Genomic DNA, 13,855 nt, shown 5'->3' with positions numbered 1-13,855 from the left:
ACAGCCGTCTATAATTTATTTTGTGTCTAGATAAAATTCTCTTTATTGCTCTCACTAAGCGCGTGTTATCTATGCAAACTTGCCTGCGCTCTGCTTGCGACTTAAAGGCCGCTGGCAACTCAATTGTTGCAGTCACTAACCAGCCGCTGAGCACGCCATGTGTTGCAAGCAACTGCTCGGATTGATGTTGCTCGCTGGCCTGCTGGCCAAGGCGAACTTCGTGGCAGTGCAGAAATCAAAAGCATTGCCAACTGCAAACTCTACCTTGGAACTGGTGCATGTGGTAAATAATATTGTTATTTGTCAGCAAACACTTTAAAGTTGAGCAAACAAATTAAAAGTTCTACATGTGATACGAGTGCCTTAAGCGCTCTTAATGTGCTAACTAAGCTCTATTATAAAGATTAAAGCGCAAAGCCCACAAGATGCTTGTAAAGCGTTGACAAAGTATTCAGTGTCGTTTATTAAGAGCTTAATAAATGTAAACAAACATAAAATGTGAAAGTGCCAAACAAGTTGCAACTTCAACTAGACCAGCTCAAGCCACTTGACGTATACTTAATAAAAATACAAGTGCATTTAAACCGGTTTATTTGTGCTACAATTTGTGAGCAATGTCGCACGCCGCTTGTATTAATAAATCTATTTTGTGTTTGAATTTGCAAAGCAAGTTGTTTAGTTTAAAATACACAATAAATAATATCAAAGATGAGTTTAAGCAAATGAGTCTAAATATTAAGTTTTGTGATTTGAATATTAATAGCCCGTTTTAAAAGCATAAATTTATTAACGAAGTCGCTCAATAATAATTTTATGAATCGTTCAGAAACTAAATCTTATTGTTTGTAATTTGTATCTCCTCATTTTTAATGACATTGATATTGAAAATTACATAAATAGAGCTGCCGATATAAAGAAGGAAATTAATATGAATAATCTAATATTTGGGTTAACACTGTAACTAACTAAAACTATTCTATATAATGAAAAAAAATTGCATTTTCAATTTTATTTACAAAACAAATACAAATATAAATATATTCTATCATTAAATAGTGATAGTGCGCATTCTTTAAATAATTAAAAATAGTTTTCGTTGAAAATAATCTATAGCAGAATCTTATTAATATTTCAATAATTCCGCAGTGTTTGTCAGTTAGTAAATCAGAAAAAAAAAAAAAAAAATAATTTTGATTCAATCAACCTTCAAAATAATAATTGTATTACTAATGCTTACAACACTACTAATCATTTTTAACTGTTATGCCTATAACATTATGTAGATTGTCTTATTTATTGGTTGGTTATTATCAAATGCCTATATTTGTTTTTATAAAGATAGCACTATTAGAAGAGATTACGCGCATACTTTCTTTAATTTACACAAATAATTTTCATATGGGAAGCACACATACAATATGCGTAGAAATAAATATAAATATAAATCTTGTTTTTTCGAAAATCTCGCAGCTCTTTCGCCATGGGCCACGCACACCAGTCAACACTTATCCCAAGGATCCGCACATAAACAACACCTACGAGCCCTACGGCTGGGGTCAGCTAACTAATGTAAGCAAAAGCAACAATAACAACAACAGTTAAATACAAATTTGACCACAACAGGCTGCCAAAGTGGAGCTGTACGATATAGGCCAACAGCTGCAGCAACGCTACAAAGAGCTGCTCGGGCCCTACTACAAGCCAGATGTGAGTTTAACGTATTGCCAGCTTAGGCGCTAAGTAATGAATATACTTTGCAGTTGCTGCTGGCTGAAGCGACAGCGTCGCCTCGCACTGTCATGTCGCTGCAATTGGTGCTGGCTGCGCTGTTTCCGCCCGCCAACACGCCCATGGAGTGGAGCTCCATGCTCAACTGGCAGCCCATACCCATCTACACGGAGCCTGTGGAAACTGATGTGCGTCTGCGGCAAATGGTGCCCTGTCCGCGCTATTACGAAGCTGTCTGGGAGGTAATGCACTTGCCCGAGGTCGTGGCGCTGCACAAGCAGAACGCAGCACTGTTGGAGCAACTAACCCAGCTGACGGGCATGAATGTGAGCTATGCGCACGATGTAACCAATGTCTATGTCTCGCTGCAAGCGGAGCAGAATTATGGCTTGCAGCTGCCGCAGTGGACCCAGGATTACTATCCGGAGCGCATGCTGCCGCTGGCGGCGTTGTCCTATATCTACGATGCGTATACGCCCGAGTTGCGTAGACTAAAGGGCGGCTATTACGTAGCCGACATGTTGGCACACATAAAGCTCAAGATCGCTGGCGAGCTGCAGCCCGCTGGACGTAAAATTTTCATGGCCTGTGCTCACGACTGGACCATTTCAAATGTGCTGAATGCTCTCAATGTCTGGCAGGTGAAAATGCCACGCCTCTCCTCGCTGATAGCCATTGAGCTGCATCGACGCTCGGACAATGCTGAGCACTTTGTTGAGATCTATTTTCAAAATGACCCCAAGCTGCCGCCGCAGCTGCTTCAAGTGCCGGGCTGTGAGGCGCAATGTCCGCTGGAGCAGCTAATCGAACTGTTGGCGGATGTGCTGCCCCAAGCGCCATATGAACAGCTATGCGTTGCCAAAGGCACCAGCGACGGCAGCCGCATTAGCTATCATTAGCTACAGCTACTTGCACTATTAAATTTATATAACTTTGATAAATGAAATTGCAGTTTGATTGATTTGCACGCAACCAAAGCAATTGGCTGGAGCGTGGTTGGCTCGAAAAATTTTTAAAACTAAAAATCTAACAGAGGAAGTACAGAACTATTATAATTTTTTGAATTTTCATTTGTTTTAAAACAACAATTCTTGGTAATAATCTGTTTGTTTTCGAGTTGGCCGTCAAAAATTAACACATTTGTATTTTAACACTATTTTCAAAGGCTTCAATTTACTTCTATTTTGTTATTTATATTTCTGCTGAAGTTCAATGTACGCTCAACACATTCAAGTTTTTATGAGTGCTAATCTATGGAAAAAAACAAATCAAATAAATTCATAAAACTATTTATATATTTATACGAGCAAATTGAGAATAATTAAATAATTTCTATTGTATTTGTACAATTTGTGAAACAGCCCAATCTAAAGCTCCATCTAGCATTGTTAAATATTGCATATAATCTATTTTAGTTTATTAGCTTGATTTAAACAGTTGGGCAGATACAACTTTTTTCGTTTTTTAATAGCTTTGAACAAATTTAAGGCTAAAACTGTCGTCATGCATATAAATTTGGAAATCCAGTGGCGCAGTTAATAAATAAAAATAAAATAAAAAAGTTCATTAGCATATGTGCGTTAAAAACAAGTGACAAAGTTTTACTACAGGAGTCTGTCGAAGAATTCATTTATGCGTGAGTGTGTGTGTGTGTCTCTGTCTGTGTGTGACACACATATAAATTAAAGTCGCGTCTCAATGTGCGATCTATTACAGGCCCACAATAGACATAGAGGCAACAACAAAGAGCTGTGAACGCTGAACGGTGACGAAAGCATTCTGCGATAATGAAACGATAAAAGATATAGTATATATATAGTTGAACATGTGTATGTCTGTTTCTTGGGGCTATGGGACTAGCATGACTATTATTTGTAAATTATGACAGTACGGCGTAGGCGCGTTGGCTTGAGCAGCTGAGCTGTTCCGTTATCCGGTTAAGTATCAGCTGTTATCAGCTGTTGTCGAAAAATCGAATATTAGACCTTGCCAGATAACGAACACAAAGGGTCTGTTCGACAGAGTGAGCGCAAATATTCAAATATTCAAATCTAAGAAAGACGCCCTCAAAACCAGCTTTGCCCACTAACAATAACAAGTTTTATTTATATATTACTATATACATACGTGCGTCTGCCTAAATGAGTAAATGTGTTAGTTTTTATGATCAGCATAATTAAAATTGCCGAAAAAAAAGCTTAACTCTAAAAGAATCAACTTTTGTGTTGTTGTGGTTTTGCTACGGTGCGGAACGTGCCGTCCCGCGATTAGTTCCAAGCAAACATAACTCAATACAAATAAAACAGCGAGAATCCCCCAAGCCCCCGACTAAGCCAATATAAAGCGACTCTGCCAAAATGCCGCGTTCGCATTTCACTCGAAAACACTGTCTAGTAATGACGGGTGGCTTAGTTGCATTGGCTTTCGTGATCTTGTGCTTCACGCACTCCACGGTCTTCTCCGCGAAGGTAACCGACCCCGGCACCGATGAGTCTACGCTGGAGCTGCTGCATATTGTGAGTACAACAGCGTCAAGCTGAGTTGGAAACAGCTGAGTAAACTATAATTGTTACACTGTGCAGCCATAAAGTGTAATAAGTGAAATAAAAATAATAATTTAAAAAATATATAACATATAACAAAATGATTATAAAAGTTCAACTAGCTAACAACTTATTTTTAAGCTGCGCTTAGTAATTCAAAATATTCATAAATTGCTGAAGTTCTAAAAGTTAAACTAACCAAGCTATTTATAAATATTAAAATAAAAGTGGTCAGAAGTTCTTATCAGGGTTTTCAACGTACGTTCAGTCACGTTTTAAATTTATCACTCGACTTAGTACTTGACTGATAAGAAAACCACTTGAAGTAATTGTCATTGAATTAATTTAAGTTCAACTTGCGGCTTTTGCTGATAAACATTTGTTGAATTTCTGCTTTTGTAGCAGAGTGTAGTGAAGCATTTAATTACAACACTGAAACATATTAATTTAGTACGCTATCAACAGTGTCCGCCAACGAATGTCGCGCGATAAGCGCCAGTTATACTTGTAAAATTAATTATTCACATGCATTATTCAAGTGAAAAGTGAAGGTGTTTTCAAAAGCCAAGGCCACTGGGCTCGCGTCCGAGGGGTTGGCAATTTAATGTTGGCTTGTTAATTTAGCAGCTGCTTAAATTTACTTTGGTTACTTTTAAAATATTAAAAATCATTTTAAGTGTAGCTTGTTTGGCAGTTCAGTTAAGCATGACGTTTCAAATTAAAGCTTAATTATAGTATGAGAATTATTTGTGTAACTTTGATTTGCTGTGCTTAATACAAATAAACAGGTTTTTGAACTTAGTTTACAACACTCGCGCTGTAGGAAGTTAATTTTAATTTTTGCCTGAAACTTTAAATCACTTTTAGCTTTTGTTTTTACATTTGAAACCCAAAATTAGACAATGACCTGTATTTCTTGATTCTCATTAAGCAGCATCCCACTCAAATAAACCTGTCCATCTTTTTTAAGCACCTGCTTTGAAACTCATATATTATTGTCATCATATGTGTCAGTTTGTTTATATTAAATTATAAATAAAAACAAAAGAGCAAAAAACCGGCTACATGGCTAATTACAATTTTAGCTACTCGTTTCGCTTGGCCAAAAGGGAAATAAAAACCAGTCTAACAAACATTTCAAATGACCATAAAATAAGCTACGACGCACTTTTTTTTTTTTTTTTTTGTTTTTTTTTGTAATACGCTGTAGTGACCAAGAGTTAAAGCGGGAATTTAAATTTAAATATAAATCTTATTTAAGTTTTAATATACAAATTAAAATAGCCAACAATAGTTAGGCAGTTATTGTAAATAAGAGTGCAACTGAAACATTTGCGATAAAAAAAAGTCAGGCACGAATAAGGTATTCTAACAGAATTTTAATAAATTTTGATATTCTGTATATTATCATGTTTAGTTCAAATTTTTATTAAATAGATGAACCTTAACTTTTGAAATAGAAGAATTATTATTTATTGTTGAATAAATAATAACCTATAAGCAAAACTTCCTAGGGTATAATAGTGTAAATGAAAGCGTAATTTACTAGCTTACTGACACACTCTGTGTCTATTTATATAGCGAGTGCGTCTAGTCCAGTTCCAGGGCTTAGAGCTGCTGACCTTCGAGCGCGACTCTGGTTCTTATCAGTAAGCCGACCACGCGTTATTCAAATTACATCGCATGCTGCGCTCTGCGGCTGATGTGAGAAAAAAAAGCTTCCGCAAATCTTCAATTGTAATGACAGACAGGCGTGTGGGCAGTTGTGGGGGTGCAGTGACTCTCGCTCAGTATTTCCATTTTTTTTTTCTAATCAGTGTCGCGTGCGCTGCAATTGAAGCTTTAGACGCGAACTAGACAACCAATGACACGAGCTTTTTATAAATATATTTGTATGCATTTTAAATCATTAAATATTTTTTAGTTGAGAGCTTTATTTTATTTAATTTGCTGGTGCAACTAAAGTTGTGCTAATTAGTGCAGGCTGTGGAAAAAATTGTGTAACTAACGCTGCATATGTTTGTATGAAATTGTTGCAGGTCTTTCGACATGGACCGCGCACACCGGCGGACACATATCCAAAGGATCCCCATGTAAACGAAACCTACTATCCAAATGGCTGGGGACAAGTAACAAATGTGAGTGCAGAGCAAGTTGCAGCAAAAGTTTTGCCCAAAAAATAAAGCAAAAGCAACTAGCAAGCAGAGAATCCAAAAACTAAAGCCTTGCCCCACCCCAACCCCAACCCCAGCCCCTAGTTGAGCAGCAAAGCATTTAAATAAATTGAAATGCAAATGTATGAAACTCGTGGCGAGGTGGGCGGCTGTTGTGGTGGGGGCGGGGCAGTGGTTGAAAGGGGATTGCTACATTAACATATACATATGCATATGTTTATGTTATGCAATTGCAAAACTGCAAGGCATTTATTATTTTATAACATTTTCTCCTTTTCTGTCTCTCTCTCCGTCTCTCTCTCTCTCTCTGTTGTCTCACGTGCCATCCGCCTCTGCCATGTAATAAATCAACGCTCAGAATGGCAAACGCGAACTATTCAACATTGGTAGCTGGCTGCGTAAGCGTTATGGCAAATTTTTGGCGCCCTACTACAGTCCCGATGTAAGTATGCGAACACTGCGCTAACGAAGCACCCGGCTCTTGGTCGGGTAGCTGGTAGCTGGAGCGGCTGCTCTGATAGTGCGGACGTTTACAAATTGCACAGCTCAAGCGCGCTTGCCTCATCACTCAATTCGCCTGTCTCTGTCTCTTCTTGCCATTCCGCAGTTGGTGCACGCACAGGCGACGGGCGTGCCACGCACACACATGACCATGCAGACGGTGATGGCCAGCTTCTTCCCGCCCAAGGGCACACCCATGGAGTGGAACAACAAATACAATTGGCAGCCCGTGCCGGTCTTCTCGCAGGCCTTGGACGAGGATACGGTACGTCAGGCTATCAATAATGATGCCATCATCGGCACTTGAAATTGATTTATGCCTCAATTGAGATTAACATCAGCTTAAGATTGCAGCCGCAAAACAATTTGTTCCTATCACAACAACTAACGTTTTATTTATTGTTCGTTCGTTCGTTCGTTGCTCGTTAACCCTTTAGCTCCTGCTGGTGCGCACGCCCTGCCCGCGCTACTTTGAGGCCCTCCACGAGGTGTACGAGCGTCCCGAGGTCAAGGCCGAGATTGCGCCCTACATGGAGATGTTCAAGGAGCTGGCCGAGCACACTGGCTTGCCCTTCAACGAGCCCGAGGATGTGCAGTCGCTCTACCTGACGCTGCTGGCCGAACAGGAGTGGGGTCTGGAGCTGCCCGCCTGGACCAAGCAGTACTTCCCCGAGAAGCTGCAGTTCCTTACCGAACAGAGCTACATCTACAATGTGTACACACCTGAGCTGCAGAAGATCAAGGCGGGTCCCTTCCTCAAGAAAATGTTCACCGAAATGCAGCAGCGCCGCAACTCAACCCTGAAGCCTGCCCAGCGCAAACTCTTCATGTACACCGGTCATGACTCCACTGTGGTCAACATACTGTCCGCCCTGAAGGTCTGGGAGCGCCAGCTGCCACGCTACTCGGTCATGGCTCTGTTCGAGCTGCACAAGCACAAGCAGACCGGCGAGTACTGGGTGGAGATCTATTTCCGCAACAATCCCAAGGCACCCGCAGAGATGCTGACGGTGCCTGGCTGTGACTTCAAGTGCCCGCTGGACAAGCTGATGGAGCTGGTGAAGGATGTGGTGCCCAGCGAGGCCGACTCGAATCGTTGTGCCGCCAAGAGCGAAGCGTTCACCGAACCCCCACTACGTGGACCATAGAGTGAAGCCATTGCCATTGGAATCTTACAGGTGCTACAAACTCAGGGAACCTACAGTTAGTTTTAGTGCATAAGTAAAACATACAATGTCTGCTTATTAAAAAACAAGAACAAGAACAAGTCGAAATTGTCAAAGCGTTTCTATCGTCAGTTGGGCTGCCAAGTTGGCTCATTTCCGTTTGTGGCGCCGCCATTGCCCAATAGGCCGCTTCCGTTTGCCTTTTTGCCAGCTTCGCAAACAACTTCCGCACTTGTTTAGAGCGTCTATTCACACACTCACACACACACACAGAGAGAATGAAAGAGAGAGAGAGAGACACATGTTGGCATTCTATATCTTTATCTGTCGCCTGTCTGTTCAGTTGTAGCTCGCCCGCCCTTTTGGCTTTGCTCATTTTTGCCAAGAGGTGACATTTTTCGCATTGCGGTTTACCATAAACTATTTCATTGGGGAGTTGTTATTGTAACTCTTGTTGTTCTTATTGTTGTTGTTGTTGTTGTCACTGTTCATGTCTGTGTACATTAGCAGTGCTCGGTGCTTATGCTCCTCGCCAAGCATGGCGCTGTCATACTACCTACCCCTAACCCCCATCCCCATCCCAGCCCACCCATAACGCAGCCTCAACAACTCTCCATTGTTTACTCATGTGCGTTCTCCTCACTCTCTCTCTCTCTAGTATGCACATATCTGTAAACTTTATTTGTCAACGGGACGCATATGTTGTATGCTTGCCAAAAAATACCCAAATAAAATAATAAAAGAATTATACTATTCTCTCTGCTCATGTGGCATTGTCTGCTTGCTTGCCTGCTCGTTGTGTTATCGTTGCCCATTTGTTGTTGCGTTTAATTTTGCTTAATTTGATTTTGCTGGCACTAAAAGACCGCATAAATGTTTCATGTTTTCGCTGATAATCCGCACAAGAAACTGGGTTACGACTTGCTAGTTTGCCTTTGATTAATGATAAGGCGTTGCTCAAATTAATGCTAACCACAAATAATATAAAAAGCAAGTTGCTTGTACTATATATGCAAATCTTTTTTAAGCAAATCAAAGCTTCGTAACTGCTTAAATTAGTTCAACATATGCAAACAGTCTGAGTTTAGCAGAGTCTCTCGTCATTGGATGGCAGATTATTATTTTATGGCTCATTTTTTGAGAGAACAAAACCTAAAACACTTTTCATACTACTCATCAATTTTTACATACATTTTCATCGAATGTCTTTAGTTTTTAATGAGTTAAAATTCATTAAACTTTACAGTTGTCTACTATACTATTTAATAGATCTAATGCTCGTAGTTAGTTAAACAAATTAAAGCAGTTTTAGTTTGGTAATGTGTTTGGATAGCAGGTGCAGCAGTTAATAATAGAGCTAAATATATTTTAAATAACATAAAATTTGGACGGAAAATAATTAAAAATAAAAGTCATGTGTATAAGAATTATATTGCAGATATTTTTTAATATCGCTGAGCTACGTTTTTTAACAAAGCTCAATATGAGAATTGAAGCATCTTTGGATAGCTTCAAGTCTCTAGTGATAACCACCAGTTCTATATAATAAGCTAATAAACTACTTACTTAATAAACTTAAAATTGCTGTTTTTTACTCGGATTTTCAATTTATTGAGCTAAAAATTTTGTAAGAGCTTAACTTTAAAGCTGCTACTTAAATTATAATGGAAATTAAAGTTAAAAAGGAAAATTAAATTGTCTGATAAGCTAAGGCACAATGGTAAGCGTCTGGGAATTTCTGCAAGCATTTCAAGTATTTATCTTTCAATCCCATATGAAATTTATTCCAAGCTGCTGCTAAATTAACAGCAGGCTTTGTTATTTAACAGAGCTGAAGCTCTTAGTTCGTCAGTGCTGCAAAATAATTTGTGCGTTAATTTAGTTGGCCCTGCTTGCTGCACAGAGTGCTGGCAATAAAATGCCTCCACCATTTTTGACAAATGAAATGTGCAGCAAGCCAGACACCAAAGGCAACACGCAACAGACACCAGACTGCTCCGAGTCGAGCTACGGCAGAGATTTATGCATTCCACAGGCTCATTCGCTGTATGCGCAACTAAACGGCAAACAGTTCGAGTGAAGAAAGGCGAGCGGCCCAGCCTGACGTGGCAGCCTGGGCAAACAAGCTGTGAGAGAGTCTATTGTGCCTCTTAATAGACTGGGGAGGCAAACATTTGTGCAGCTTATTAATGCGCATGCTATCTCGCTCGCTTCTTGCTGGAGCAGGATTAGGGCAGTCTGGCAGGTGCAAGTCGTGCTTTGAGCTTGGCCTGCAATCGACACTTTTATCTACTAGGCCAACCGCAAAACTTTTTGCCAGCGTATCGAAAAGTCGTTAGTAAGCCGACCACAAAAACGAAAAGAAAAACCTGCAGCTGCAGTTGGCCAGCAAAGGTTTTATGTCTTAGTCGTATACGTTTGCCCAAAAAAAAAAATAAAACATATATTAAAGTTTATGCAGCTGCACTTAGAGCAAGAAGTTTGCACAAGTAAAGTTTGGCGACTGAGCCAGCTAAGTAGATTTGTTAGCCTGGCCATATGTCTGACCAAAAGAGAAATAAAGTTCAAAAGTTCGCCAAACCAAATTATGAAGCTAATAAAACGCGTTTAGCTCGAAATTCCCAAGCACATGTTGTCAGTCAATAACAAATATATATACAAATTATTAATTTAAATACATTATGCTAAATGGCGTTTTTCAGCAGAAGCAACAATATATTGTTCCTGGCTCTGTTCTTTTTGGTGACCTGCTTTCTGACGATCTTCCTCTACTCGGGCGTGAATCATGAGTACTTGCGAGTGCAGTCAATGACGATCTATGCTTGTCTGGTGGTGGTCATGCAGTTCACACTGGCTGACTTCATCAGGTTTCTGGTGCTGTCCATAGACAAAGCCACGTGGCCAACTAAGCAGCAAGACAATGTCGTCGACGATAGCAGCAAGCAGCATACGCGCTTGGATTATCTCAAGCTGCGGCTGGAGACGCTGCGTGCGCAGCTGCTGATTACGCCGGAGCATCGCGACGAGCGACTTAATCTCAAATATCAGACCATAGGACGCGATCTGTGGCTATATGGCAAGTACTTTCTGCTGCTGTGCGCCCTGGTGCTGGTCACACGCAATGAGCTGCTCTATCATGACTACCACTTCAAAGTTGCGCTCATGGAGCGCAATCAGAGTCTGACGCGCGGCATCAATGAAACCTTCGTACTAAGCGATGTCTACACATTCATTAACAGCACGCTGGTGAACGCCTTTAATCCGAACCGTACCGAAAAGGGTCTGCGCCGCTGGTTGTATGGAGATCACACAACAAAGCTGGGCGTGGTGCGATTGCGGCAGCTGCGCCGATGCCAAAGACACATTGGCTGGAAGTGGCAGGTTTTTACCACTAGGGATTACAATACAGGGTGGAAGCTGCCGTACAGTCGCGTGCCGTATACGGACAAGTACTGGCGCATCTATGAGCCCTGGCTGGCGTATGGCTCGCATCCCGACATCAAGGGCACCATCTACATTGACATTCAGCATCACGGCTACTTCCAGTATTATCCCGAGCTCTCGGGCTACGTCACGCTGCTGGCGCGCAGTTCCAATAATTCGCGCATTGTCTTGGACTATCTGATAGAGAAAAACTGGCTAAATACGAATACATCCATGCTCTTCATGGACTTTACCACCTACAACGTGGATGCGGATATTTTTACCATATTTACGATTATGGTGGAGCGCACGCCCCTTGGCAGCATTGAGACCAAAGTATTAGTCCAGAGCGTAATGCTGCTGGGGCTGCATAATCTATCCTTTATACGTCTGTTAATCACGGCCAGCTATGTCATAGTCTTTCTGCAGTTTGCCAAGTCGCTGATAGGCACGCTCTGGCATGAGCCGCGTCAGTTCAAGCGTGTGTGGAATATAGTGGACGTGCTGATTATTGGACTGAATGTGTTAATCCTAGGACTGTTTATCAAGAAGGAGGTACTGACAGAGGCGCTGCTCAAGAAGGTGGAGGGCTCCAGCACACTACACTTTCTGGATTACCGCGAGCCAGCGCGTGTTCAAAATATCAACGAAATCCTCACGGGCTGCCTCGTTTGCTTGGCCACTCTGCGCCTGTGGAAGGTTATGCAGTTCGCCAGTGTCTTCAAGCTATTCACAAGCACTCTCTACTCGGCCTGGAAGGCGCTGCTTAGTACCGCTCTGCTTATTGGCATTGTCCTAGTGGGCGTTGGCATCGCTCTGGTCATTATCAATGGCAATAATTCAATCCACTTTAGCTTGCTGCCCGTGGGCGTTGTCACTGCCATCTGTTTAAGCTTTGGATTCAGCAACCAGATTTCGCCCAAGGAACAATTTTATGGTGGAGAGCTGCTCGGACTGTTCTTCTATGCTCTGCAGTGCTTTGTGCTGGCCAAGCTGCTCATTAACGTACTGGTCTCGCTCATTCATGACTACTTTATGGCTGCCAAGGCTAAGCGAGATGCCACGCAAAAGAATGAGATTGGCTTTCCGCAGTTTTTGAAGCTTGAATTCGCTGATCTCTGGCGATTCTTTCGCAGAGCTCCCTGCTGCAGCAAGAAGTATCGTCGCCGCAAGCGCACCGTGGCCCAGAATATTGACCGTATACTGAAGGCTAATGAGGGTTATCGGTTGAAGCACAGATACAAAGCCTTTTCGCGAGCAACAGGTGGTCCACAAAACTACACCACACTCCAAGCTGCCGATAGGATCAAGCACAATGAATACATAAGACGCGTGGATCGACTCTTTAATGTTGCCGCCATACTGCAGATCCAAATGGAGCTGCTGGAGCATTTGCTCTTCGACGATGAGGGCAATTACCAAGACGACGAGGATAACTACACTGGTCGCAATGAAGGTTAACTCAAACATATGATAATATATTTCATAAAAGTATAATTTTATTTTGTAAACAAGATTTGTTTTGATAGAAGGCTATAAACTAAAGCCCCGCTTTGGTTGCGATTTTACAGTAAACTGTATAAGAAAATTATTGCAAAAAGGTTATTTATATAATGGTTATTTAATAATAAAAAAAATATTTATATAATGGGACTAGACCAAATATTTGTTACCATTCGTTTTAAGAGATCGTTATTCAACACGATTTAAGGCTTTACTGATGTTCGCTACTCAATTTAATCCACTTAAATAGATATTTAGTGTTTATAAATTGAAAGTTTATAAGACGTTATCCTTTTCAGTTAAACTTAATATTATTTTATTTGTGTATGCTCTGGGCTAAATAATTATGCGCAAACAGGCAAAACTTTGACTCGAAAAGGCTTTTAGGCCAATTTGGCGCTGGCTTTGTTCGGCTTGTTTGTAGAAAAAACCTGAATCGGAGTCCTGGCTACGGGCCAAAGGAATATGTATGACTTATGGATAGGACACCGTTGTCAGCACTAAGAGCATGCCCACCACATGCAGCACGAGCAGAGCTTTGACTCTCCACTAACTATTGTTGTGAGTAAGCAAATAAAAATTTAATACCTCATGCTTTTAGCCAGCAGCCGAAAACTATTATTTGAGTTGGCCAGCAGTTATTGTTACACACACACACACACACATACATAGCGAAAACTTTAGAAACATTTTGATCAACAACAAATGTAGCTAAAGCTAAACTAAACAATTGCGAGCGGCGCTAAACTTTTGAGTTACACGCCCACCTAACGACGCCGCCCTCTGCAGACAAACTGTCTGCAACTTTAGACTCACA

General features: G+C 41.1%; 3 protein-coding genes across 3 annotated transcripts; all 3 read left to right on the top strand.

Moving 5' to 3' along the window:
- Positions 1–72: 72 nt before the first annotated feature.
- LOC108599614 (lysosomal acid phosphatase) lies at positions 73–3,021 on the top strand. The gene is made up of 4 exons (XM_017986570.2): positions 73–283; positions 1,471–1,569; positions 1,624–1,707; positions 1,761–3,021. Exons 1-4 carry the CDS (start codon positions 158–160, stop codon positions 2,625–2,627), a joined length of 1,176 nt encoding a protein of 391 aa, XP_017842059.1. The 5' UTR covers positions 73–157; the 3' UTR covers positions 2,628–3,021.
- Positions 3,022–4,070: 1,049 nt separating this feature from the next.
- LOC108599613 (venom acid phosphatase Acph-1) lies at positions 4,071–8,210 on the top strand. Its single transcript, XM_017986569.2, has 5 exons — positions 4,071–4,244; positions 6,311–6,409; positions 6,804–6,887; positions 7,053–7,211; positions 7,384–8,210. The coding sequence occupies exons 1-5, from the start codon at positions 4,086–4,088 to the stop codon at positions 8,092–8,094; spliced, it is 1,212 nt and encodes a 403-aa protein (XP_017842058.2). The 5' UTR covers positions 4,071–4,085; the 3' UTR covers positions 8,095–8,210.
- A 2,585-nt stretch (positions 8,211–10,795) lies between these two features.
- Positions 10,796–13,005, top strand: LOC108599610 (polycystin-2). The gene has a single exon (XM_017986566.2). The coding sequence runs from the start codon at positions 10,801–10,803 to the stop codon at positions 12,994–12,996; it is 2,196 nt and encodes a 731-aa protein (XP_017842055.1). The 5' UTR covers positions 10,796–10,800; the 3' UTR covers positions 12,997–13,005.
- Positions 13,006–13,855: the final 850 nt, after the last annotated feature.

This window comes from Drosophila busckii, chromosome 3L (assembly GCF_011750605.1).
Source record: "Drosophila busckii strain San Diego stock center, stock number 13000-0081.31 chromosome 3L, ASM1175060v1, whole genome shotgun sequence".
In the NCBI taxonomy this organism is placed as follows: domain Eukaryota; kingdom Metazoa; phylum Arthropoda; class Insecta; order Diptera; family Drosophilidae; genus Drosophila; species Drosophila busckii.
This window is presented reverse-complemented; position numbering and strand designations above follow the sequence as displayed.

Bases quoted from the DNA above. Each gene is read 5' to 3' on its own strand.
- LOC108599613 (XM_017986569.2), top strand. From the start codon at position 4,086: ATGCCGCGTTCGCATTTCACTCGAAAACACTGTCTAGTAATGACGGGT. The intron at 6,410-6,803 runs GTGAGTGCAGAG...ATCAACGCTCAG, and splicing joins GCTGGGGACAAGTAACAAAT to AATGGCAAACGCGAACTATT. The intron at 7,212-7,383 runs GTACGTCAGGCT...TTAACCCTTTAG, and splicing joins AGGCCTTGGACGAGGATACG to CTCCTGCTGGTGCGCACGCC.
- LOC108599614 (XM_017986570.2), top strand. From the start codon at position 158: ATGTGTTGCAAGCAACTGCTCGGATTGATGTTGCTCGCTGGCCTGCTG. The intron at 284-1,470 runs GTAAATAATATT...AAAATCTCGCAG, and splicing joins CCTTGGAACTGGTGCATGTG to CTCTTTCGCCATGGGCCACG. The intron at 1,570-1,623 runs GTAAGCAAAAGC...TGACCACAACAG, and splicing joins GCTGGGGTCAGCTAACTAAT to GCTGCCAAAGTGGAGCTGTA.
- LOC108599610 (XM_017986566.2), top strand. From the start codon at position 10,801: ATGGCGTTTTTCAGCAGAAGCAACAATATATTGTTCCTGGCTCTGTTC.